The sequence below is a fragment of the Onychomys torridus genome, chromosome 7, assembly GCF_903995425.1.
Source record: "Onychomys torridus chromosome 7, mOncTor1.1, whole genome shotgun sequence".
Lineage (NCBI taxonomy): Eukaryota > Metazoa > Chordata > Mammalia > Rodentia > Cricetidae > Onychomys > Onychomys torridus.
Genome location: NC_050449.1, coordinates 15,620,210 through 15,646,798, shown reverse-complemented (window position 1 = coordinate 15,646,798; position 26,589 = coordinate 15,620,210). Strand labels below are relative to the sequence as shown.

At 49.7% G+C, this 26,589-nt stretch overlaps 1 protein-coding gene across 3 annotated transcripts in view; it reads left to right on the top strand.

Annotated features, from left to right (window-relative positions):
• Nucleotides 1–26,589, top strand: part of Olfm2 (olfactomedin 2) — an 81,445-nt gene that overhangs the window by 37,611 nt on the left and 17,245 nt on the right. Inside the window, exon 1 of one of the 3 annotated variants that reach the window (XM_036193509.1) lies at nt 16,642–16,664. The exons of the other annotated variants lie outside the window; for them this stretch is intronic. Coding sequence (XP_036049402.1) covers nt 16,662–16,664 — 3 coding nt within the window. The 5' untranslated portion in view covers nt 16,642–16,661. Of the gene's footprint in view, nt 1–16,641; nt 16,665–26,589 lie in introns of those variants that run through there. 3 annotated transcript variants of the gene reach the window in all.

Sequence of the window (26,589 nt, the reverse complement as noted above, 5' to 3'; positions counted from 1 at the left end):
TCGACCGGCCAAGGGTCCGTCCAATAGGAAGCCATTTTTCACAGAATATTTGGTGTTGTACAGTCTTAATATTTCAGCTGTCTTCTGCTATGAAATTCTTGTGTGCCCAAATACTCCCAGACCATATTGTCAAACAGCTAAGCTTCTCAGACACTAGATAACTAACAGCCCTACAAGGCCTAGGAGACTAGCAGGCCGCAGATGCAAAGCTTTGTTTCTTGTGCAAATGAAGCTCAGACCATCCCTTGCTTTCAAGCCTAGTGACATTCCAGAGTAATTGACTGAAAAAAAAAAAGGTTTTTGCTTATCCAGGTGGGATGAAGAGTGAGGCCGGCACAGAGGAGACAGAACCGTGTGGCCAGGAGAAGAAGAACAAGGCGTTTTTCTATAGATGGTAGACGGAACCGCTTGGCAAGACAGAAGAGATGGGGACAGAGCTAAGGACAAAGGAACGGGAGATGATGAGGCTGAAGGCATAAGGGCTTGGTTGTTACTAGAACTATGAGGGGTTGGGAAAGAAGGGACATAGAGGAACTGAATGTCAGGACGGAACTGAAGCTATGTAGATAGGATTTTATCCCAGAGGAATAAAATAGACGGACAAAAAGCTTGGTGTACTTAGATTCTTTTCCCGAAAATTATTCCCATGCCATTGGAAGCGTCTCTCCTGGGCACCCTGGGAAGTATATTATTAAGGCTGGACCATTAATAATATACAAGACTTGAAGGCAGGGTTGGGGACATAGCTCATTCAGTCCAGAGCTTCATACACATGCATGAGGACTTGAGTTCTGTCCCCACAACCCATGTAAAATGTCAGGTGTGGTAGCTTGTGTGTCCCCATGCTGGGTAAACAAGGAGGATCCCTGGGCTTGCTAGCCAGCCCAGCCCAGCCTGTTTCATGAGAGACACTGTCCCCTAAAACCAAGGTAGATGGCTCCTGAGGAACCCCTGAGATTGACCTCTGGCCTCTTCACTATACATATACACACATGTACGCATATGCACACATGTATACACATGAAAAACCTCAAGGCCTGTTCCCAGTTACCCACTTTCTCCATGGAGGCTCCACTTCCACAACCTTCCCAAACAGCATTACTACCTAGGGACCAAGGGTTCAAATGTGCGATCTTGTGGGAGATACTTCATACTGAAACCACAGTGGGTTGTTTGCTAGTACCAGCTGGCAGAGACTGGGCCCTGGGACCAGGAGCGCTTCCTTCCAAAGGTGTCATGCTCAGGGTGAGTTCACAAGTGAGAATCACCTTGGAGTGACACTGAGGTAGAGGTGATGACAGACCCCGCCACGCATTCTTGTGTTCTGTGAACAGACTGACTGACAGCCACGATCACAGACTGTTAGAGAAGTCCCCAAACAGGGCCAGCAGCATGGCTCAGTGGAGAGAGGTGCTGGCAAGCTGAGTTTGATCTCTGGGGCCCACGTGCTGGAAGGAGAGAACTGACTCTTGAACGTTGTTCCCTGAATACATGCTCACTGTGGTGCATGCCCACACATGAACATATATACACAATAAATAAATTTTTAAAATGTAATAGAAACCAAGACATGGGGCCAGCAAGGTGGTTCCGTTGGAAGGCACCTGCTGCCTAGCCTGAGGGCCTGTGTTCAATCCCTGGGTTGCACTTTGTGGAAGGAAAGAACTGACTTTCAAGTTGTTCTCTGGCCTCCACACCCATGCTGCTGCACTTGTGCATGCATGCACACACATGCATGTGCACACACAAGGAGACATCATATGCACCATACTAATATATAATATACTTAAAATAATAAACATAAAACAGGGAGAAAGAGGTGGGGGATAAAATAAAGGTGTGAAGGTACATGCCTGTCATCACAGCTTAGAAGTGGAGGCAGGGGGTCAGGAATTCAAGGCCATCTTGGGATACAGAGTAAGGGGGGGGGGGCTTATACTTTCTAAGGAAAGAATGAATTCCAGATAATCATGTTGGAAAATGGAATGGCCTTGCCTTCCCTTATCCCGGAACGTAGCCATCATTTGTGGTGGGTGATTATCTGAGAGGCCCTGGGTTTGTTTGGGTGGGCTCTGTGTGTGACAGGTGTTTAGAGATTAGGGCACTGTGACTGTGGGGTCACCTGGTGGACCCATGTGGTGAGATAGACCAAGCTAAGATCAGACTCCAGGTCCTGAAAGAAACAACCCTCAGGTCTTAAGATGCTCCAAAGTTGACTCTGCCAGATTTTGATCAAGCCCAAACCTAGATTGAGAAGGGCTGAATATGCATCTAAGGCTAGACCCCAGATCCTTGGAACTTAGACTAGAAACAAATCCAAGTTTCAACAGACCAAAGCAGTGCTGTGGACTCCAGAGAAACAAGGCCAACCCAGATCCTAAGATACACCAGGGTGAAACTGCTGGCCTAGACCAGGGTTGACCTGGATCTTAAGATAGACCATGGTTGAATTAAGTCATGGCATACATCAGGTGGGAGCTGAGTGCTGGCATGGACCAGGCTCTCTAGTTAGTTGCTTGTCTGTTGCTGTGATAATACACTCTGGACAAATGAACTTGGCAGCGGTGGGGGTGGGTGTCTATGTGATTTACGCTTCCAAGTCACAGTTCATCATTGAGAGGCGTTAGGGCAGGGATTCAAACAAGAATTTAAACAGAAACAAGTGAGGAATGCTGCTGCCCAGGCCCACCTTCCAGGGGTGGCACTGCCCACAGAGGCTGGGCCCTCTTCCCTCAGTCATCAATCAGATAGTCACCCACAGACATTCCCACAGGCCAGTTGAGACCCCCAGATGACTGGAGGCTGTGTCAGGCTACAGTGAAGGAGGGCTAAAACATGAGCTAACCCACATCCTAAGAGAGATCAGAGCAGAATTCATACAGGTAGAGCCAGATAATGTGTTTATTTGGGGAAATTGACAGGGCCATGTTTTCCCTACCTACTTATTGACTCATTTATTACAAACTGTTGAGTGTCTGAATTTTTTAATTGTTATTGTTTGTTTGAGACAGGGTCTCACATCATCCAGTCTGTCCTCAAACTCTCTATGTAGTCTAGGCTGGCCTTGAGCTCCATGTCATCCATCCTCCTCCTCCCCCCCTCCCCCTCCTCCTCCCCCTCCTCCCCCCCCTCCTCCTTCTTTTAATGGCTTTCCGAGACAAGATTTCTCTATATAACAGTCCCGGCTGTCCTGGAACTCATTCTGTAGACCAGGCTGGCCTCAAATTCACAGAAATCTTCCTGCCTCTGCCTCCCAAGTGCTGGTATTAAAAATGTGCGCCACCACCGCCCAGCCTGCCTTCATCTTCTAAGTGCTGGGATGACAGATGTTTGTTAACAGGCCTGGCTTGGAGTCACGTTTACATCACAGACTACACACACACACACACACACACACACACACACACACGCACACACGCACACACGCACGCACTGGCTGTTGTAGTTTGGATGTAAAATGCTCCCCAAAGACTCGCAGCAGGTGGGGCTACTGAGTGAACACAGATGGTGAGGGTGCTAACCCCATCTCCAGATATGTTCACAGCTGACTGGGCTGTTAGTAAGTGGGGTCTGCTTGAAGGAAGTAGTCACTGGGGGTATGTCTAGAAGTGGATCTCCTGTCTCTGGTGCCTTCCTCTCTTTCTCTGCTTCCTGGCTGCCCTGAAGTAAGGAGCTTTCCTGTGGCACGCATTCCCACTCTATGATGTTTGGTCTTATCTCAGACCCAAAGCCACGGGCTGAGAGCTCTGAAGCAATGAAGCCGGACAGTCTTTCCTCCTCTAATGGATTTTCTTTCATCTTTTGTGTGTCTGTGTGTGTCCTCTGACATTCTTACATGGGCTATACAGGGCACATGTACTCCAGAAGGCATACAACATCATTGGCCATGATATGTCAGCTGGGCTGTATTGGGGGAAATTATTAAGGCAACTCCATGTAGTTAAAAAGGAGATTTATTTTGGGGTAACTTACAGCCAGTAAATGGGCTTCACCAAGGGTAGTGCTTCTAGGTCAAAGCTGGAACAGCTACCCACTACAGGATTGGGATTCTCCTGTCTCTACCTCCCATCTCACTCCCGAAGCTCTGGGATTACAGTCCTGTACCACTGTGTCCAGCTTTATGTGGGTTCTGGGGATTAGAACTCAGGTCCTCATGCTTGCATGTTAGGCACTTTACCCACTGAATCATCTCAGCCCCAACTCACCAACTTTTGAAGTTTTCTTCCAACTTGTGCATGCACAGCATTGGCTGAAGGAAAGCATGTGGCCACTGTAGGAAGAATATCCTATCAGGCACCCAAGAGCAGAGTTGTGAATTTAGTCTGAAATTTTTACACTTATTTATGGGGAAGGCAGACATACTGTGGTGTGCATGGGGAAGGCAGACATACTGTGGTGTGCATGGGGGAAGGCAGACATACTGTGGTGTGCATGGGGAAGGCAGACATACTGTGGTGTGCATGGGGAAGGCAGACATACTGTGGTGTGCATGGGGAAGGCAGACATACTGTGGTGTAGATGGGGAAGGCAGACATACTGTGGTGTGCATGGGGAAGGCAGACATACTGTGGTGTGCATGGGGAAGGCAGACATACTGTGGTGTGCATGGGGAAGGCAGACATACTGTGGTGTAGATGGGGGAAGGCAGACATACTGTGGTGTGCATGGGGAAGGCAGACATACTGTGGTGTGCATGGGGAAGGCAGACATACTGTGGTGTGCATGGGGAAGGCAGACATACTGTGGTGTGCATGGGGAAGGCAGACATACTGTGGTGTGCATGGGGAAGGCAGACATACTGTGGTGTGCATGGGGAAGGCAGACATACTGTGGTGTGCATGGGGAAGGCAGACATACTGTGGTGTAGATGGGGGAAGGCAGACATACTGTGGTGTGCATGGGGGAAGGCAGACATACTGTGGTGTAGATGGGGAAGGCAGACATACTGTGGTGTGCATGGGGGAAGGCAGACATACTGTGGTGTGCATGGGGAAGGCAGACATACTGTGGTGTGCATGGGGGAAGGCAGACATACTGTGGTGTGCATGGGGGAAGGCAGACATACTGTGGTGTGCATGGGGGAAGGCAGACATACTGTGGTGGTGCAATGGGGAAGGCAGACATACTGTGGTGTGCATGGGGAGCAGACATACTGTGGTTTGCATGGGGAAGGCAGACATACTGTGGTGTGCATGGGAAGGCAGACATACTGTGGTGTGCATGGGGGAAGGCAGACATACTGTGGTGTGCATGGGGGAAGGCAGACATACTGTGGTGTGCATGGGGGAAGGCAGACATACTGTGGTGTGCATGGGGGAAGGCAGACATACTGTGATGTGATGAGGGAAAGCAGAGGACAAACTTGGGGGAGTCCATTCTCTCCCTTTGCCATATGGATCTGGGAAATGACAGGTCATCAGCCTTGGTGACAATGAGCCATCTCACTGGGCCAATACTGTATTTGTCAACAGTGTAGTGTCGCTGGGTGGTGTTGGCATACACCTTTAATCCCAGCACTCTGGAGGCAGAGTCAGGCGGATCTCTGTGAGTTCAAGGCCAGCCTGGGCTACCAAGTGAGTTCCAGGAAAGGTGTAAAGCTACACAGAGAAACCCTGTCTCAAAAAACAAAAACAAAAACAAACAAACAAAAAGTTTAGTGTCTGCCCCGGTCTCTTATACATGCATAGTGATGTCACACACATACATACACCACCTACATGCATGTTTTTTTTCTTCATAGTCTATTTATTTATTCTGTGTTTCTGCACACACATGGTGTGTGTGTGTGTGTGTGTGTGTGTGTGTGTGTGTGTGTGTGTGTGTGCGCGCATGCACACATTCATGCCAGGACCCAGGATGTCAGAGAACAACTTGGGAGAGTCAGTTTTCTCCTTCCACCACATGGATTCCATGAATTGAATTCTGGTTGTCAGGCTTGGCCACAGTGCCTTTTCCCATCTTGAGCTGTGTTGCTGGACCCCCTTCTCAGTATATGACCCTCCCTTCCTGCCTTTAGGATGAAGTCATCTGTCCCTTCCTGTGTGGACCCTTGCTTGTCTGTAGCTAGGGACACTAGGGGACCAATATTCCCACCCAGAGCTTCAGTTAGAGCTGAGAAACCAGTGTGGACGCCTTCTCTGCCCCAGAGTGGGCGGTAGTTTTCCACGGCCGTCAGAGAAGAATAAAACCAGACGCTGGAAGAACTCCATCCTGGCGGCCAGCTTTCTCCATCGCGCCAGCTGTGGCTTGGAAGGACAGCCTTGAGGCGAGAAAAAAAAAAAACCCAAAGGGACCCCCGTTCTCCCCACTGGCTCACCCGCCTGATGCCACCAGGGACCCTCTCCCTGCCAGCCCTCCTCCTCCTCCCAACTACTCAGATATTCCAAGGCAGGAAACTCATGAATATTTATAAGGTCCTGGCAGTGAGGGAGATAAAAAAAAAAAAAAAAAGAAAAGAAACATTTGAAATTTATGAAGCTGGATCCATCTATAAATAACAGGCCCGTGGCTGGTGGGTACCTCCCTCACCCACTGAGGGCTTCAAGTTCAGTACCGGATCTGTGGAGCCTCCTAGAGCTGCCCCTCCATGTACACATGTGTGCAAAAACATACACAGCTTCACTGTGAATATATAGTTCTGTATGCATGTATCTGTGGCATATACACACATGTATAGGGATGCACACATCCATGTACACAGAGGCCCGAGAACACTGGGGTCCTGCTATCACTGTAGCCTACTCCTTGAGATGAGATCTATCACTGAAGCCGGAGCTAGGCTGGCAGCCAGCACACCTCGAGGTCCCCCGGTCCCTGCCTCCTGTAGTGCTGCATTACAGGAACCCATGCCCAATTTCTACAGGGGTAGTTGGGATTAGAACTCAGACCCTCATGCTTGCATCCTTATCCTCTGATCCTTCTCCCTGACCTTTGGACACACAGTTTAGCATTCTTCTGTTCATGGCATACACATGTTTGCATCCAGATGAATAAAGAGACATGCATTCACACCCACTAGAGTCTGCCCCCCACCCCTTGCACACACCCATGTAAACACCTAGCTGTTCAGAGTGGACCAGAATCTGCTAAGCTATCTCCTCTGTTCACACTTGGGCAAAGGGGGTACTCACACATTGGCACACACTGTAGAAAGGCCATACCCTAGCTCATGAGCCCCTTCCTGACCTGTGACCCAAATCCAGAGTCTCTTCTCTGGGCCTCAGTTTTTCCATCTGCATAAAGGACATGCTGAGAGTCTTATCTCTTACAAGTGATATTTGGAGTGTGTGTGAGTGTGTGTGTGTGTGTGTGTGTGTGTGTGTGTGTGTGTAACTAGGGGTGGAAACTAGAGCCTCATGCCTGCTAAGTAAACAGTTTTTGGCTAAGCCACCCCACAACCTCTTTGTTATTTTTTAAATATGTACATTAGAAGCTGGGGACATGGTTCAGTGGTAGAACCCTGCCTAGAATCCCCCAGTGAGGGGCTGGGGCATGGCTCAGTGGTAGAGCACCTGCCTAGAATCCTCCAGTGAGGTGAGGGGCTGGGGTGTGGCTTAGTGGTAGAGACCCTGCCTAGAATCCCCCCAGTGAGGGGCTGGGTTGTGGCTCAGTGGTAGAGGTCTGGCCTGCTTTGCTCAAGGTCCTGAGTTTCATCCCCAGCACTACAAAAACAAAACAAAACAAAAAACAGGCATGGTGGTACACACCTGTAATCCCAGGAGAGGTGGAGACAAAAGGATCAGACATTCAAGGTCAATCTTAGCTTCATAGAGTTGGAGGTCAGCTGCATGAGACCCTGTCCCAAAAATAAATGAATAAAAAAAGACCATGGTGGGGGAGAGGGCTCACTTGTTAAAGTGCTTTCCATGAAAGTTTGAGGCTGTGAGTTTAACCTCCCAGAACCTACTCACAGTGCATTCCTAGGACCACTGCTCGGGAGGCAGAGACAAGAGGATCCCTATGGCTGGCTAGCCAGCCTGGCTCAGTCAGTGAACTCCAGGTTCAGTGAGAGACCCTGCCTCAAAATGAAAAAAATCCTGAGATGGAGAAGCAATTGAAGAAGACATCTAATGTCAGCCTCTGGCCTCCATGCACACATACATGTGCACAGGTGCACACAGGCTCTTTGTCTCTGTCTCTCTCTTATACACACACACACACACACACACACACACACACACACACACACACGAGGGCAGATGGGGCACTTTGGAATACAAACTGTATTACAGACTCCTCCCTCTGGACTAGTGGTTCTCAACCTGTGGGTTGTGACTCCTTTGGTGGGTCAAACAACCTTTTCATAGAAGTTGTCTAATACCACGAGAAAACACAGATATTTACATAACAATTCATAACAGTAGCAAAATTACAGTTATGAAGTAGCAACAGAAACAATTTTATGGTTGGGGGTCACTACAACATGTATTAAAGGGTCGAGGCAGTAGGAAGGTTGAGAACCACTGGTCTGGATGAACTTGGGTGGGCATTTACATTGGCCATCAACACCTGCTTCCTGGAGCGGGGGTGTCTTCCAGTCTTCTCCAGAGTGTGATGCTCCCCAAGCTGAGGCCGTGGATAAGGAGCTGACAGCTGTATGGTAAGCATATCTCATCTGCATGGGGGTTCAGGCAGAAACCCAAGAACAGCTCTGTGCTCCCTGGGCCCTACCAGTGAGAGTCACGGGGCCACTGCGCATTTGTGCAACCCCAGCATGGTTGCCTAACACTAGTCCCTGTTCTCAGTTCCCTGGGGCTGAAAATCAGGCCATCTTGGCTCTGAACATCTCATGACACAGCTGAGGGCCCTTTTGGATTCATTAACTCGCTGCTGGAGACTTGGCCTGTGCTTCCCTGATCTGCCTGGGAATTTCAAAAGGGAGCCTTGAGGAAGACAATGCCTTAAACAAGCTGAGAGCTCATTCAGCTCTCCTACCCCTAGTGGGAAGCACTGCCACTGCCCCTTGCTTTGCAGATGGGAAAAGTGTGGCTCGGAGAGGTTAGATCACTTGCCCGAGGTCACACAGCCAGAAAGTGGAGGAGTCAGGATCTGAACTCAAGTCAGCCAACTCTGGGGTTTGTGTGTTTCTAAGTTGCACAAACTTAGAGCTAGCTAGCGACCCATATTCAGAACTGGACATGGCAACTCATGCCTTTAATACCAATGCTCTGGAGGCCGAAGCAGGCATATTGCTGAGAGTTTGAGGGCAGCCCAAGCTATATAAATAGTGAGATCCTATCTCAAAAAGCATGGGGATGGGGCAGTTTGTGTCTGAGAGGAGAGAGGGTGTTGTCAGAGCAGGACAGACAGGGGGAAGGACAGGAGGAAGGGTCCCATGAAAACCTTAGGAAACAGGCATGCCTTCAGTCAGTTCCTTTGGGCTCCTGTGGCCTGCCAGCTCTTTCCAGTATGTGAGGGAGGACAACAGGGAGGGAAAGAGATGAAGAAAGGAGAGAAGGAATAAAAGAAGGTAGAGAAAAACAATGGAGGCTGAGAGGAAGCAGGAAGGAAAGGCTAGGAAGGTGGCTTAGTGGGTAGGATTGGCTGTGCAATCGTGAGGTCCTGAATTCAAATTCCCAGGACCCACATGAAGACCTATGTGATAGCAAATACTGTAATCCCGGTGCTCTTATGTAGAGGTGGACAGAGACAGGAGAATCCCTGGAAGTTCCTGGCCAGCTAGCCAGGTGTATGCAGTGGAGAACACACAAAGTGACCCTCATCTTGGAAGTGACACCACTTGGAGGTGGTGACATTTTACTTAAGCATGGAGGGATTCAATGAACCAGGAGGGTTTAGGGCCAGATGGGGGTGAGGGCAGCAAGTGCAGACCAGCCTCTCTACAGTTCCCTAGCCCCATGCTCTTAACCCTTCTGCTTAGCATAGAAGCAAATGGCACTGACCTGGGCTCTCTTTCTGGAAATACTGTGCAGATACTTATTTATCATCTACCAGGTGCTAAGAGGTGTTTTAGACGTGGGGAAGGAGACAGGATGTTCTTGTCCTCGGTCACTTCCCTCCTGATTAGCTGATGGCTGTAATGAAATGCCTGAGGTTGAATAACTTCATAAAGCAAAAAAGTTTAGCATGCAATGCAAGAAGTTCAAGGGTATGGGGTTGGTGTCAGAGGGTTTGGATGAGAACTTTGTGGTAGGAACGCTCTTCTACACAGATGTACCACCATGGAGCCCCGCTCCCAGGCCCTCTGGGGATTTTAAGGCAGAGGAGCTCTACTTCTGCATCACATTCCCACTTCTAAGCTCACTTGTTACAACAACCTTCTGGAAAGACTGAACAGGAGGGTGATCCCCTCCCCAGAATTACCATAATTTCCTGGGAGGGGCAGTGATGACCTCTTACCAGTCCCATCTTTTAAAGGATGCCCCCTCTTATGTTGCCATGCTGGGAACCCAGAGACTTTTGTGGGGGGAAGCACGGTTCATCCACCACACTCACTAAGTGTGGTGATAAAGTTTCCATCCTGACAAGGGTCAGCAAGGACACTAAGAAGGTCTGGGGCTGCTGAGATGGTGGAGGGAGAACTGTAAAGCTGTCCTCTGATGGCCACAGGCAAGCTGTGGCGTGTGTGATGACGACACCCATAGACTGCACACGTGCACAACAAACAAACAAATGATGGTCATAAGTCAAAATAAAGGTCTGCTTTTAGGGGGCAATTAAGGAGGACTTCTTGGAGGGGGTGACTTTTCAGCCTTGTTCTTCACGATGGATAAGAAGGATGGTGCCTAGAGAGATGGGTCAGCAGCCAAGAGTGCTTGCTGATCTTGCTAAGGACCCGAGTTTGGTTTCCAGCACCCACAACTGCCTGTAACTCCAGTTCTAATGTGTCTGACACCCTCTTCTGGCCTCCATAGGTACCTGAACTCATGTGGCATACACTCACACAGACATACCTATAAATAAAAAGAAAATAAATATTTTTTAAAAAATTGAACTGTGGGATGTGGTGGTGTACACCTTTAATCCTAGCACTTGGGAAGCAAAGACAGGCAGATTTTGAGTTCAAGGCCAGCCTAGTTTATATAGTGAGTTCCAGGACAGCCAGGGCTACGTAGAAAGACCTTGTCTCAAAAACAAAAACAACAATAAACACAAGAACAGAAACACAGAACATTATCCTCCTTCCTTCCAAGTCTTGTTTTGGGGGTGTGAACAAGGTGAATGTCCCACAGTGGGTAGCTTGGTTTGGATGACTGGAGAGCAGTATTCTGGGATGTCAGTTCTGAGTGCCAGTTGTGTATCTGGTGTCCATGTCAGACGCCTTTCTGTGCTGCTCTGGAAAACTACATTTCCCAAGTGCCCTTGCTCCCTGGCTTTCTTCGAGATTCTGGCAGTGGAAGAGCACAGAGGGAAGGGGAAGGGGTGATGGAGGAGGGGGAAAGAGAGGGTACATACAACTGTGAGGAGCTGTCATGCCCTCTCCTCCCTCTCTAGTTTAGTCTCCCACTTCCAAGTGTCCTGAACAGTGGCTCCAATTTTTGGACTCTGGCCACACCATCTGTCTTAGTCAGGCTTACTATTTCTGTGACAAACACCATGACCAAAGCAACTTGGGGAGAGATGGGTTTATTATGCTTCCACAGCACTGTTCATCATCAAGGAAGTCAGGACAGGAACTCAAACAGGGCAGGAACTGGAGTCAGGAGCTGATGCAGAGGCCATGGAGGGAAGCTGCTCACTGGCTTGCCCATCATGACTTGCTCAGCCTGCTTTCTTCTAGAACCCAGAACTACCAGCCTAGGGATGGCACCAGCCACAGTGGGCTGCCCCTCCCTGCCCCCCACCAATCACTAATTAAGAAAATATCCTACAGGCTTGCCTACAGACAGATTTTTTTTTTTTTTTTATGTACACAGAAGAGGGCACCAGATCTCATTACAGATGGGTGTGAGCAACCATGTGGTTGCTGGGAATTGAACACAGGTCCTCTGGAAGAGCAGCCAGTGCTCTTAACCTCTGAGCCATCTCTCCAGCCCCCATGAAGACATTTTCTCTATTGAGGTTCCTCCTCTCAGACGACTTTAGCTTGTGTCAAGTTGACAGAAAACTGGCCAGCACATATTTTTTTTTGCTGCCCAACCTTGGGGTGGCAGCATTTTTTTTTTTTATGATTAATCATTTTTATTTTATGTATGTGGGTGTGTGTCTGCGTGTGGGAGTGTCATGTGAGTACAGTGCCCTCAGAGGCCAGAAGGGGGCATTGTATCCTCCGGAGCTGTAGCTACAGACGGTTGTGAGGCTTTGGATGTGGGAGTTGGGAACTGAGCTCAGGTCTTCTCCAAGAGCAGTAAGTGCTCTTAGCTGCCCAGCCCCAGCTCCAGCCCCTGGTAACATCTGACAGGCGCCCATCTTCACTGCTTCCCAGTTCTTCTTCAGCCATCCACTCATCTCCAAGTCCCTCCTTGGGCCCACCTAGCACTGGCGGGTACTTCTCCAGTCTGGAAGGACACAGAAGCCCTGCCACGGGTCCTTCTTTCTAAGGCATGCCCTAGCATCCCCTGCCAATGGAGACTGGTCGCCCAAGACATACCAAAAGCTCTGTTTTTACAAATAGGTAAACTGAGGCACAGTAAGGTTCAAGGCTCTTGCCCAAAGTCACAGGGCTAGGAGTAGGCACTATGTGAAGCTCTTTGAGATGCAGTGGGTGAGGTTGTGTGTCTGAGCCTTTCATGCAGTGTGCCTGGCATGCACGTGGGTGATAATGCAATTACCACTTAGGAGCTGGTCTCCAGAACGCTGAGGCTGGACGCGCCTGCCAGAGCCCCTTCAGCGGGCGGGACACAGGTGCAGCTGGCCACAATGCCTGCTGATTGAAGGCCCTTCTGGGCTCAGCCACCTGGCAGAACAATGGCAGGCTCCCGCTGGCTGTCGTCATCCTCAAAGGAGCCCAGGGGCAGAGGGCCTCTCTGCATGGGAGCTGCTGCTCCCCAGCTCTGCCAGGATCGATTTTCCCTTCAAGTGGCCCATTCTTACTAACAAAGGGCTTGGGTGACCCAGGTGGCCATCACCGCCCACTCTCCTGTGACTGCATTCTGTCTTTGTGTAGTTCTCTTTGGGTCCTGGGGACAGAACCCAAGGCTTCGTGCATGCTAGATAAATGCTGGGCCATAGCTTTCTGCCTTTGGATATGAGTTTCTTTGAAAGACCTGGGAAAGTACAAAAATGTGTGGAACTGGGTTTCTTTGGCTGCTTTGGCTCAATTCAGTTATGGGATCAACTGTGTCCCCCTCCTGGAAGCACATGCCTTAACACCCAGTGTGGCTGTGGGTGGAGACAGGACCTGTAAAAGACCCAATGCATGCTCTGTCAACCAACAGCAACTCAAGAATAATTGATAAAGTGGTGTGTGCCTGTAACTCCAGTGCTTGGGAGGCTGAAACAGGAGAATTGCCATGAGTTCAAGACCAGCATGGGCTACATAATGAGTTCAGGGCTAGTATGGTGATAAAGGGGACCTTGTGGTTAACCCAGCTACCCAGCTGGTCTTTGTCTTTCATCTTCTCCAACTGTAAAATTAAATAAACATCTTTTCTTTATAAATTAACCAGCCTCGGGCATTCTGTCACAGTAATAAAAGTGATGCCTACATAGGCCTCCTACACAGAGAACATAGCAGAGGAGAAATTGGATTTGGAGGAAAGAGGAGAACATTCTAGCTCACCTCCCAGACCTCACTCCCACCCTCACCCCTAGTTTAATCGTCAGCCTCTCTTTAGATAACTTTTGAGTTGCTCTACTAGGGTAGGACTTTAAGGAAGGCAGGGACCTCATTTATGGCTGAATTCCTGGAGCCTGGGATAGTACCCGGTGCATAGTAGGTGCTTAGTGAATGCTCCTGGGATGAGCAGATACCAGACCTTTGGTGTTGTTCCCTCTGCCAAGAGTTTAAGCCTCCCTACCCCATGGCCCCCAGCTCATCCACCTGCTGCGTTTAGTTAGGATGCTGGCCCTCCGCCAGCCCTGCTCATTCAGCCCGGAACTTCCCTCATCTGGCACTTGTCACACCCTTTTAAGATTGCCTCCTCGCCTGTCTCTTCTTGGCTTGTGTGTAAATTTGGGAGCCCAGAAGCTGCTGTCCTAACCCCCTTTGTGAGGAAAATGGCCACAGGCATCTCGTGAGCTCTCCCTGAACTGGGTGGGGGTTTTAAGCGCTCAGAATACACTGGCTCCCTGCATCCACAAACCATCAACTGTACTGTCATCGGCTTCCTTGTTTGGGAAATGAGGGAGCTGAGGCTCAGAGAGGGTAAACAACTCTCCCGCTTCTGGTATTGCAGAGCCAACTCAGGGGCCTGTGAGATGGCTCAGTGGGTGAAGGCACTTGCCACCAAGCTGGCCCACCTATGTATGAACCCTCGAACCCATACAGTGTTGAAAGACAGAACCGACTCCAGAAAGTTGTCCTCTGACCTCCACAAATTTGCCATGACATGTGCACAAACATACATACATACACACACATACATAAACACATGTATACGTACATACACATACATACATAAAGTGTAATTGGGAAAAAAAAAACATTTAAGTTCAGACTACCTGACTGTTCTTTTCTTTTGTACTCTAGGCCACACCCATTCTGAAATATTAAAATGTTTGTTTGTTTATGTTGAGACAGGGTCTCTCTGTGTAACCCTGGTTGTCTGGAACTCACTATGTAGACCAGGCTGGCCACCAACTCATAGAGACCCTGCCTGCCTTTGCCTCCTGAGTGCCAGGCGCATCCATTTATTTTTATTCTGAAAACAGTTATGACATGCCCTGTGTGCCACACTGCATAGGGAAGCTTTTGTTTGCTTGTATGGAGACCAGGTCTTTCTATAGAGCCCAGGCTGCCCCTGGACTCTGGGTCACCCCACCTCTGCCTCCCATGTGCTCTGCCATGTCAGCAGGTAAACAGCTTCTTCAGAGCCTCCGAGATCCCTGTTATTCTTAGCCTCTAGCTGCAGCCGAACAGCTGAAGTACAGAATGGTTAAGTCACTAGCCTGACATTGCACAGCAGAACTAAGATTTGAACACAGAAAACTCAGATCGAGGACCGAATGCATGTAGACATTTGTTTGAAACCTTGGAATGTATGTCCAGAGGTACACCCAAGGGATGAATGGGGTCTGGACACCCAAACGAAGTAGCCACCCTAGGGATGTGGCTCAGTGGTAGAACCCTGCCTAGCATCTTGCAGGGAGGGACTGGGACTCAGTGGCAGAGCTCTGGACTAGCATGCTCAAGCCCTGTATTCCATGAACAGCACAGAATGAAAAAAAAGGAGAGAGAGCAGGGGAGAAGCAGCAAACTAGCTGCTCTCCGGGACCCCCAGCACCCAGCAGTCCCCATCGAGGCGTCCGGAGCGGCGGCGGGGCAGCTGCCGGCCTGGGGCTCGTGGGGCAGGAGGTAGCTCCGGCTCCCTCACGTCCCAGCCCGTGTACAGCCTCCACCGTCTGTCTCCAGCCTGCCCGGGAGCCTCCTTGCAGCAAACGTTTCATTTTGTGCCCGGGTGTCCCTGGCTATCCGAACAAACGCCTCCGCCAGCCACGGAAGATAAATTTCTCCCGCGCCGACCTCTCTGCGCAGCGGGATTGATTTCCGAACTCCAGCCCCTGCCGCAGCTCGGGCCCAGCCCCCACCGCGGGCACCAAGGGCTGCAGATTTATACCCTGGCCAGAAATTGAATTCCTGTAAGTCGAGGGAAGTGTCTAAAAAGCTCATCCGGGCTCATTTTTACTTCTGACAAACTTCAGGTGAGAGATTAAACCGGAACCGGGCTTCCAGCAGCAGGGACCCTGCAGACTGAGAAATCACCATATATCTTCCACTCCCTGCCTCCCAGGGCTGAGAAAGCAACCGGATCTGCAGGCTGCATGTTAAAGGGGGGTTCCGGGTTACCGACTAGCAAAGGGCACCTACTTGCTCTGCGCACCCAGAGGCTGGCCTTTTGATCCCCACTGCAAATATGAAGACATTCACGATGATGTGACTTGAAACTGCTCATTTGGATTTGCAAGCTGGCTCACTCGATAAAGTCACTTGCCAGGAAGCATGAGGACTGGATGGAGTTCAATCCTTGGGACCCACATGTCAGAGGGTCAAAACCACCCCCCAAAAGTTGTCAGCTGACCTCTAAACATTCACCATGACAGCCCTTCCCCAAATGAATGAATGAATGAATGAATGAATAAATAAATACCCATTTTAAAAAACAAATAAGGGGCTGGAGAGATGGCTCAGAGATTAGGGGTCCACACTGCTCTTGCAGAGGACCTGAGTTCAGTTCCCAGAAGCCAAGTTGGGTGGCTCACAACAATCCCATTCAACTCCAGCTCCAGAGGATCCAAAGCCCTCTTTTCTCTCTCTCTCTCTCTCTCTCTCTCTCTCTCTCTCTCTCTCTCTCTCTCTCTCTCTCTCTCTCTCGCCCCCCCCACCCACACAGAGTAAAAATAACACAAATCTTCTTTTTAAAAATTGAAACACTTATTTTAAATCGGCTGCGGCAACCTGGGCCCTTGGTTCTTACTAAGCTTGCCTGGGCTGTGTGGCAAGGAAGACCTCAGACAGAGTCTGTGGATAATTCCAGAACCCTCAGCCTGACTGCTCCATCACTGCCGGAGGCCCAGGGAAAACCAGGGAGGAAGAAGGCGAGATGGTGAGTGACAGGTTGGGAGAAAGTAGAAGGAAGAGGCTCCGGAGAGGCATCCTCTGGAAAACCAGCTGTCTGGTGCAAATGCGGCTAGCTGCTCCCTTCCTTGGTTCAAAAGCCGCTAAGTATTAAAGAAATGAGTCCTTGATGTCAACACAAAAAGGATCAAAACGGAATCTTTCTGAGAAGACAGGCGTTTTTATGTCTCTGTGAACTTCACTAGATCTGGCCTCTGGCAGGGAGGCCGACAGAACAAGCCGAACTGTGGGCTGAGAGCTACATGACTGCGGATCTGGGATTTGTTCATTCAGTAATTCAGCTGCAGCTGCTGCTGACAGACAGCAGCCATCTGAGGGGACCTGCAGACAGATGAGAGGGGTTTAGGGACATGAGTCTTGGTCCCCATTTATTTTACTTTTTGGGGGGTTTGGTGGTGGTACTGGGACCCAGGACCTTGTGCATGCTCACAAGTGCTCTACCCCTGAGCCACGCCCCCAACCCCTCACTAGGGGATGCCAGGCAGGGGCACTATCACTGAGCCATGCCCCCAGCCCCTCACTGGGGTCTTCTAGGCAAGGGCTCTGCCCTGAGCCATGCCCCCAGCCCCTCACTGGGGGATTTTAGGCAGGGGCTCTACCACTGAGCCACACCTGAGTTTAAGAACCAGTAGGAGGATCTGGGAATGAGGTTCTATGTAAAGAACTGGGTAATCATGGACTTGCAAAACCAAACGGCGAGTGGGGCATTTTACGAAATCTCTGAGTAGTGTCCTTCCAGGCTGTCAAGGTCACAGGAAGGAGTGGAGACACTGTCCCAGAGCAGAGTAAGAAGACGAGGTGACTCAGTGCAGTGTGGGATCTTGGATTGAATTCTGGGCCCAAAAAAAGGACTTGAGTGGGAAAACTGGAGAGACTGGGCAAGTCTGAATTCAGTTAGTGGTGTTGGGGTTCCGCTGTGATCAATGTGCTGGGGAGGGTGGGGCAGGCGGCTGCTCCCTGGACTGTCTTGTGGAATTTTCCTGTAAATCTAAACTTATTTCAAGGAAGACGTTTATTAGAAAAGAAGTCAGCAGGGCACCCACAAGCATTCTGGAAGCTTGCAGGTAGTGAATGATAAGAGCCTGAGGCTGTGTGGATCACATGTTCAGCACTGGGATTAGCTCTGGATGGATAGTAATTGATGACATCCCCAAGCATGCCTGAGACACCCACACTGGGTCAGATATGGTACAAAGCAGCCTTCAGGTTCACACACTATTGAAATGGTGGAGCTGTGTTTTTACATGTTTCTGTAGCATGTGTGGAGGCCAGAGCTCAATGACAACACCAAAGACCTTCCCTGTTCATGCACCACCTTAATTTTTTTTATTTTGTTTATTTATTGTGTGTATGTGTGTGTATATATGTGTGTGTGTTTGTATATGTGTGCTGTGTGTGTGTGTGTATACATATATATATATGGTGTGTATGTGTACTCTGTATGTGTGTAGTGAGGTATATGATTTTTTTTTTTTTCTAGACAGGGTTTCTTTGTGTAGCTTTGGAGCCTGTCCTGGAACTCACTCTGTAGCCCAGGCTGGCCTCGAACTCACAGAAATCAGCCTGCCTCTGCCTCCTGAGTGCTGGGATTAAAGGTGTGTGCCACCACCGCCCATCCTGAGAACACAATTTTATTGCCATTTTATAGATGACACAGACAAAGTGATGTGCTTGGCAACCTGCCAAGCAAGAGGAAGGAGCAGATCCAAGACTTGAACATTCATTATGGCTTAATCTTGCTGGGTTCTTCATGAGAAACTGGCTGCTGAGCCCTTAGCACAGGATATCGCTCAGCAGGGTGAATTAAACATCATCCACTGTTATTTATTATTCATTAGTATGGTTGCCATGGATGTACTACTAAAGGATTTCTTGCATAGGGTTGTCAATTAGCACTGTCACAGTGTGTATATATGTGCGTATGTGAGTGCATGCATATGTATGTGTGTGAGTTTGTGTATGTACCCGAAATACTGTGGGAACATTTAAGCAGGGGGAGGAGGGCTGGGTTACTCTATTTCCTTTGACTCTAACAAAATTCCAGGGACTGGGTCATGTATAAAGAAGAAATGTGTAGAGTCTGAGACTCCAAGCTTGGGTGTCCCTATGAGTTTTTCCTCTGGTAAGAGGCTCATGCTGGATGTCATCACAACGTTGGAAATAACTACAGAAGGGACAAACAATGTGACAGAAAGCCAGGGCTATTCAGGATGCAGGCTCACTTCTGTTATTTACCTATTAGTTGTAGTTAGAGCCAGGGTTTCCACATGTAGCCCCAGCTGGCCTTGAACTTATGATTGTCTTGTCCTCGGCCTCCAAGTGCTGGGATTGCAGGAGTGACCCAACATGCTTGGCAAGGCTCAACCTTTGTAGTTATTTTATTATTTAGTTAGTTAGTTAGTTTTAGGCTGTTTTTATAGTGACCCTTTCTTGTGGGGACTAACTCACCCATGAGCCAACATTAGTCTATATTGTATGAGACTTCTGGGTGAGCAAACATCTGCAAATATCTCCAGAGAGGGCGCTGATGACAGACCAGAGGGCAAATAACACTGGAGTCTGACTTGGAGAACCAATATGCTTTACTGGGTTTACTTAAGACATATAGAGGAGGGGTCACTCACAGGAGCGGAAAGGACTCCAAGGCAGCTGCATCCCCAAGGCCCACCCCAGCATGGGTGACAGCTCACACAGCTGGGGACCTGAGTACACTGCACAGCCTGCAGGCAGCCGCACAGGCTGGAGAGCATCCTTCCCAGAGAGCTCAGGTGCTCCCCTGCTTCTTCCAGGCTGCTGGGCTCGCCTTAGGGTCTTCTTTTCAGCTTGTCTTGTCTGAGAGTGACCCTCAACTGTCTGTCTTTACAACTTACATACTCTTGAGCGGGGAGGGGCCTAGTGGATCTGGTCAGTTTCAGGGACGGAAGCTATTTGGAGTTGTTGGCTTCCTGTCTTGAGGTGCTTCCTTGAAGGAGGACTGCTTCACCACCTCTTAAAACAGCGGTTCTCAGCCTTCCCAACGCTGCCACCCTTTAATACAGTTCCTCACAGTGTGGGGACCCCAACTGTAAAATTATTTCATTGCTACTTCCTAACTGTAATTTTGCTACTGTCATGAGCTGTAATGTAAATATCGATATACAGGCTATCTGATATGTGACCCCTGTGAAAGGGTCGTTGGACCCCTACAGAGGTTGCAGTCTACAGGTTGAGAAGTGCTGCTTCACAACATCCTGTTGTCTGGGCTCCTGGTAAACATCCTGCCCTAAAACACCCTGCTGTTTCACTTCTCTTAAAAACAACTTAGATTTGTCTGTTTTATTATTTTGTGTGTTTGGGTGTTTTACTTGAATGTATGTTGCTTGTGTCTGGTGCCCGCTGAAGAGGGCGTTGGATCCCCAGGACTACAGTTAACAGATGGCTGTGAGCCACCACGTAGGATCGGGGAACCACACTCTGGTCCTCCACAAGAGTAGCAAGTGCTCTTAGTCAGCAGACTAAGTCTCCTCAGTGCTTGTTTCTTTCACACTATGTCTTAGGAGGGTTCCCTTCATCAGGCAGTGGTGGAGCACACCTTTATCTCAGCATTTGGGAGGCAGAGGCAGGTGGATCCCTGAGTTTGAGACCAGCCTGGTCTACAGAGCTAGTCCCTGGACAGCCAGGGCCACACAGAAACCCTGTCTTGAAAACACACACACACACACACACACACACACACACACACACACACACACACACAAACAAACATTTCCCCTCAAGATGGAAGGTTTTAACCTTGGAGGAAACTGCTACAGGTCAGGCAGGCTTTTCTGAGAACTGCCTCCATTAATCACCACGACCAAGCTTCCAGCACAGGGACCTTTAGAAGACACACATGTACCCAAACCTTAACATGGCTCAGCTAAGAGCTAGGGGACTTCAACTCTGCTGGTTGTTTGCTGACCTTTGTTCATGTTGTGCTATGTCCCTCCCAGGCATGGTAGGCATTCTGATATCCCAGCACTCAGGAGGTAGAGGCAGGAGGGCAGCAGTTCAAGACCAGCCTGAACTACAGGAGACCCTTTCTAAAATGAACAAAAACTGGGGCTAGGGAGATGGCTTGGTGGGTAAAGCATGTGCCGTGCACATATGCATATTTGAGTTTGCAACCTCAGAACCCATGTAAAAACTTCACATGGCAGCATGCACCTGTGACCTCAGCTCTGGGAAGGTGGAGACGGGGATCCCTGGAGCGCTCTGGCCAGCAATCCTAGTGAATCAGTGAATTCAGCTAGAGACACTTTTAAAAATATGATGGACAACAATAGAGGAAAAACCCCAGTGTGGGGTCTCCATACATGTGTACACACACACAAGCATATATATAAGAATATATATACACACAAAATGAGTATACTGGTGGATGGATAAATGAAAGAATATAGAAGGGTAGGGATTTAGCTCACTGGTAGAGCACTTGCCTAGCAAGCGCAAGGCCCTGGGTTCGATCCTCAGCTAAACAAACAAACAAACAAACAAACAAACAAAAAAACAAACAAGAATATAGAAATGGATGGATGGGTAGATGATGAAGGATGGAGAGATAATAGATGATGGGTGCTTGAATACATGGACAAAGAAAATATAGATTAATTAATAGGTCCAGGAATGGTTGAATATATAATTAGTAGATGAATGAATGAATGAGGATACATATGGATGGATAGATGAATCATGGACGGGTGGATGGCCATGGATAGATCATAGACTGATGGATATATGGATAGATCATGGTTAGATGGCTCCTGGATGGATGGATAGATCATGGATGGAGAATAAGTAGATGAGTGACTGAATGTGTGAATGGGTGAGGGGGTGGGCATTCTCAACAACATTATCTGCTCTGCCTCCCAGTCCCTGGGCAGAGCCACTGTGGCTCAAACTGAGGGAGCCCCCCCCCAACAATTCCCCGCCCTTAAGCTGGCTGGGTGAGCTGCTGTCGTTTTTTTAAGGCCTGACGAGCTTACACTCAGTTGAGATTGGTCGGCACCACCAGGTCTGACAAAGGCAGCTGGCTATTATCTCAAGCCCTCCAAAGGGCTGGCTGCTGACACGGTTCAGATGCAGCAGCCAGACGTGTCCCTGATTCATTTATCACAGCTCCTCTTCCAGGTCTGCTTCGGAACCTGCTAGGAAGGAGCTTGTGTCTGCCTGACCTCAGACAGCTCTCCTGGGAGAGGGCGAGGGAGCGGCATGGTGTGGGGGGCCACTGTTCACTGTGAATGTGTGAAGAAGACATGTGGGCTCTAACCTACCAGCCTATCAACATTTAGCCATTCAATAAACATCTGCGAGACAGACAAAACTCCCCACTCCCATGCCACTTCCTGTCTTGGGCAGGGGTCTGTCTCAGTCATACCTGAGGCCTGAATGGCCATGGGGACCCAGGTTTAGAGGGAAAGGACAGGGAGAGCAACATGGTGTGTTCGCTGTGATCATGTAGCCCGGAGGGAGGTCATGTCTGGCTGCACTACTGACAGGCTTTGTCACTGTGTGGTGGAGGTCTCCACTTCTCTCGACCCTAGAGAAAAGTGGTACCTCTCAGCCTTGTGACCAGAATTAACCCTGTTAGCAGATGTTAAGAGCACCATCGATGCCTAGCTGTTACGGGGCTTCAGTACCCTTCAGTCCCTGCTCAGCACCACAGCACCTCAGCACCACAGGTTCCAAGTCTTTGTGATGCTGGGATCTCTCTCTCTCTCTCTCTCTCTCTCTCTCTCTCTCTCTCTCTCTCTCTCCCTCCCTGCCCCCCCCACTCCCCCCTACCCCACCCCCGAGGATGGAGTTGCCTCATATATACTAAACAAGCAAGCACTCTACCTCTAAACTGAGGTACACCCCAGCCCTTGTCAGTGTGTTCTTTAAGAAGTCAAGCGGAGCTGGGGGGGTGGTGGTGGCATGCACCTTTGATTCCAGTTCCCTGGAGCCAGAGGCAGGTAGATCTCTGTGAGTTCGAGGCCAGCCTGGTCTGCACAGCCAAGGATACATGCTGAGAACTGTCTGAAACAAACAAAAGAGAGGTGTGGCCTGCTGGATGATTGCCACGTTTGGGAGGGACTGTGGGCCCAGCCTCCTTTGCTTCTGACCTGGGGATGTGCCATAGTATCCCTGTTGCTGTGACAAATATACCCTGACAAAAGCAACTGAACAGACCAAGGACCCATTCTGGCTCACAGGGCCAACGAGAGGGCTCACCTGGTAAAGGGGCTTGCTGCTCAAGGCTGGGGGCCTGAGTTGGATCCCTGGAACCCACGTGAGAGCGGACAGAGAAGTGACTCTGTAGAGGTGTCCTCTGACCTCCATATGCATGCTGAGGCATACATGTCCCTCCCTACCATAGTAATCAAGCAACAGGACTGGAGAGATGGCTCAGTGGCTAAGAACACTGACTGCTCTTCCAGGGGACCTGGATTCAGTTCCCAGCAACCACATAGCAGCTCACAACTGTCTGTAACTCCAGTTCCAGGGACCCAACACTGTCTTGGGGCCTCTGTGGGAACTGCATGTGTGTGGCACACAGACATATATGCAGGCAAAACTCCCATAAACATAAAATAAAATTAAAAAAAAAAGATTTTTAATGAAAACGAACAATAGTCTGACTGTGGTTCGGGGTAGAGTCCATCATGGCAGGGAGGTCAAGCCAACGGAGGTCATGCAGTATCCAGTCACAGAGGAGAGCCATGGCCACTGATGCTCAGCCCACTGTCTCCGTTTTTTGTTAGCACTCACACCCAAATTTGGTTTCAGTCTTGCCGTGGTCGCAGTATGACCAAACAGCTTAGTGGGGGATAAGTTTATTTGACCAATACATGGGGAGTCAGGGCAGGAAGTCAAGGCAGGAGCCTGGAGGCAGGAACCGCAGTGGAGACTTGCTAGCTTGCTCCCCATGGCTTGCTCAGCCCACCTTCGTATACACACCAGGGGTGGCACTGCCCCAGAGGGCTGGGTCCTCCCCCGTTAATTGTCAATCAAGAAACTGACCCACAGGCCGATCTGATGGAGGCATTTTCTCAGTCTCGGTTCCGTCTTCCCAGCTTGTATCAAGGTGACAAAAATGAGCCAGCGCACTGGGAATGGTCCCACCCACAACGACGAAGAGTCTCTCCACGTCAGTTAATGTAAACAAAAGGACCCCGACAGGCATGCCCGTTTCCCAGGTGATTCTGTATCCTGTCAAGCTGATAATTAGCACTGCCCATCATGAGGGATTTTTACACTTCTGATGTGAGCTGTGACACCATCCATCATATGGCTGTCTCTAGGGCAACCTTGTTGACCGCACTATGTCCTTGGACCTCTAGAGTTGGAGGTAAATAAACCTCTCTTCTTTGAAAGGAGTTGGGTTTGAAGTATAGTGATTAAAAATCAAACACAAAAATCTAGGGAGCTGGCAAGTCCTGAGTTTGAGTCCCAGAACCCACAGGGCAGAAGGAGAACCTGCCCACAAGGCTGTCATGTGGCCTCTACATTCAAATTGCTTGCTTGTGATCACACATTCACGCATATTCACATACAAGAATAATGATAATAAATAAAATTAAGTTTGAAAAAGACAAGCACAGGGTTGGGAGATGGTTGAGCTGGGAAAGTGCCTGCCTTACAAACACAAAGACCCTGTTTTTAAGCCTGGTGGGTGGTACATGCTTGGAATCCCAGTACTGGGGAGGTAGAGAAAGGCAGAGCCCTGGGCATCACTGGCAGCCAGTCTGTGTAAACACAAGGTGGGGCTGGCAAGATGGTGCAGTGGTTAAAGGTGCTTACTATGCAAGCCTGTGGACCTGAGTCTCATCCCCAGAGTCCACGTAAAGATGTAAAGAGAGGAGGACTCCACAATATTGTCTTCTGACCTCCACATGCTGACACACAAAGTGATAAGAATATTTGTAAAGAGGTGGATGACTCCTGAGGAGTGATACCTGAGGCTGTCCTCTGGTGCGCGTGCGTGCGCGCGCACACACACACACACACACACACACACCAAAAAGTTACTTAATTGGCCTTTGAGTATTATGAAGGTGGCGATTTTAATAATAGCTGCAGAGCTGGGATGCAGCCCAGTGGTAGAGTGCCTGCCTGGTACATGTGAGGCCCTGGGCCCCATCCTCCGAATGATCAAGAAAATTGTGCAGAGTAATGGTGATGGTAGCCAACTTGTGTAACTCTGTCTGCCTAGGACTGTTCTACTTCTAAATACATATGTTATTGGCTATCTTGTTAAGCTATTTCATCCTCCCAGGAACCCTTAAAAGGTAGGGACGGGGGCTGGAGAGATGGCTCAGTGGTTAAGAGCACCAACTGCTCTTCCAGAGGTCCTGAGTTCAATTCCCAGCACCCACATGGTGGCTCACAACCATCTGTAATGAGATCTGGCACCCTCTTCTATGTACATAATCAATAAATAAATCTTTAAAAAAAAAAAAAAAAAAGGTAGGGACAGGAGTTAACACGCACAGATAAGTTAGACAGCTTGCCTGGGTGACACAGCACTCCAATCATCAACTGAGGGCAGGAGTCCAGGCAGGACCTTGCGGAGTGGGTTCTACCTGATGGAATAGTGAAAAACATCCAGAGGCAAGTGTGGTGATGCACACCTGGAGTCCCAGCACTCTGAAGGCAGAGGCAGGAAGAGTGTGAGTTTGAGCTAGCCTGGGCTACGGACTGAGAATTTGTCTGGGGGAAAAAAAAGAAAGAGGGAAGGAAGAGAAAGAAAGAAAATAAAGAAAAGGTGAGAAAGAAGGAGACTGAAGGGCAGGCAGAGAGGGGGAAGAGAGGGGAGGGAAGAGAGGGGAGGGAAGAGAGGGGGGGGAGAAGAGAGAGGGGAGGGAAGAGAGAGGGGAGGGAAGAGAGAAGGGGGAGGGAAGAGAGAGGGGGGAGGGAAGAGAGAGGGGGAGAAGAGAGAGGGGGAGAAGAGAGAGGGGAGGGAAGAGAGAGGGGAGAGAAGAGAGAGGGGAGGGAAGAGAGAGGGGAGGGAAGAGAGAGGGGGGAGGGAAGAGAGAGGAGGGAGGGAAGAGAGAGGGGGAGAAGAGAGAGGGGGGAGAAGAGAGAGGGGAGGGAAGAGAGACGGGGGAGGGAAGAGAGAGGGGGGAGGGAAGAGAGAGGGGGAGAAGAGAGAGGGGGAGGGCAGCTCCTAACCGGAAAGATTTTGGATTTTGCCCGGAAAGACGTGGGTGACATCACAGAGTCCTTTTTGGGAGGCCGTGGGAGAAATCCCCGCCTGTTCTCAGTACCAAAAATAGTTGCTGCTTCTTGGGAGCATCTGGTGTACTTTGCTTTCAGGACACCAGGGACAGCAGAAGTGACCAGTTTTCTCTTTTTGAGTTTTCTGCTGAGGAACTCCAAGCCAAATTCTCACCCAACCATATGCTGCCAGGGTCAGGTTTTAACAGATTCATTTTTCTCAGTCTCCTTTTTGCTTATGTGTCTCTTACTCCTTTGCCAAAATAAAAAAAAAAAATGAATTTAGACAAGCTTCATAGGCAAGCTGGGTCTCAGGTGGTTGAGTGCTTGTCCGGCATGGTAGGAAGCCTTGGGGTCTATCCTCAGAGTGGTAGAAGACTGTGTATGTTGGCATAAGCCTGTAATCCCAGTGCTAGGTTCATGGTCACCCTCAGCCACAGAGTGGGAGACCCGCCTGGGCTGCATGAGGCCAGCCTGGGCTGCATGAGGCCAGCCTGGGCTGCATGAGGCCCGCCTGGGCTGCATGAGGCCAGCCTGGGCTGCATGAGGCCAGCCTGGGCTGCATGAGGCCCGCCTGGGCTGCATGAGGCCCGCCTGGGCTGCATGAGGCCAGCCTGGGCTGCATGAGGCCAGCCTGGGCTGCATGAGGCCAGCCTGGGCTGCATGAGGCCCGCCTG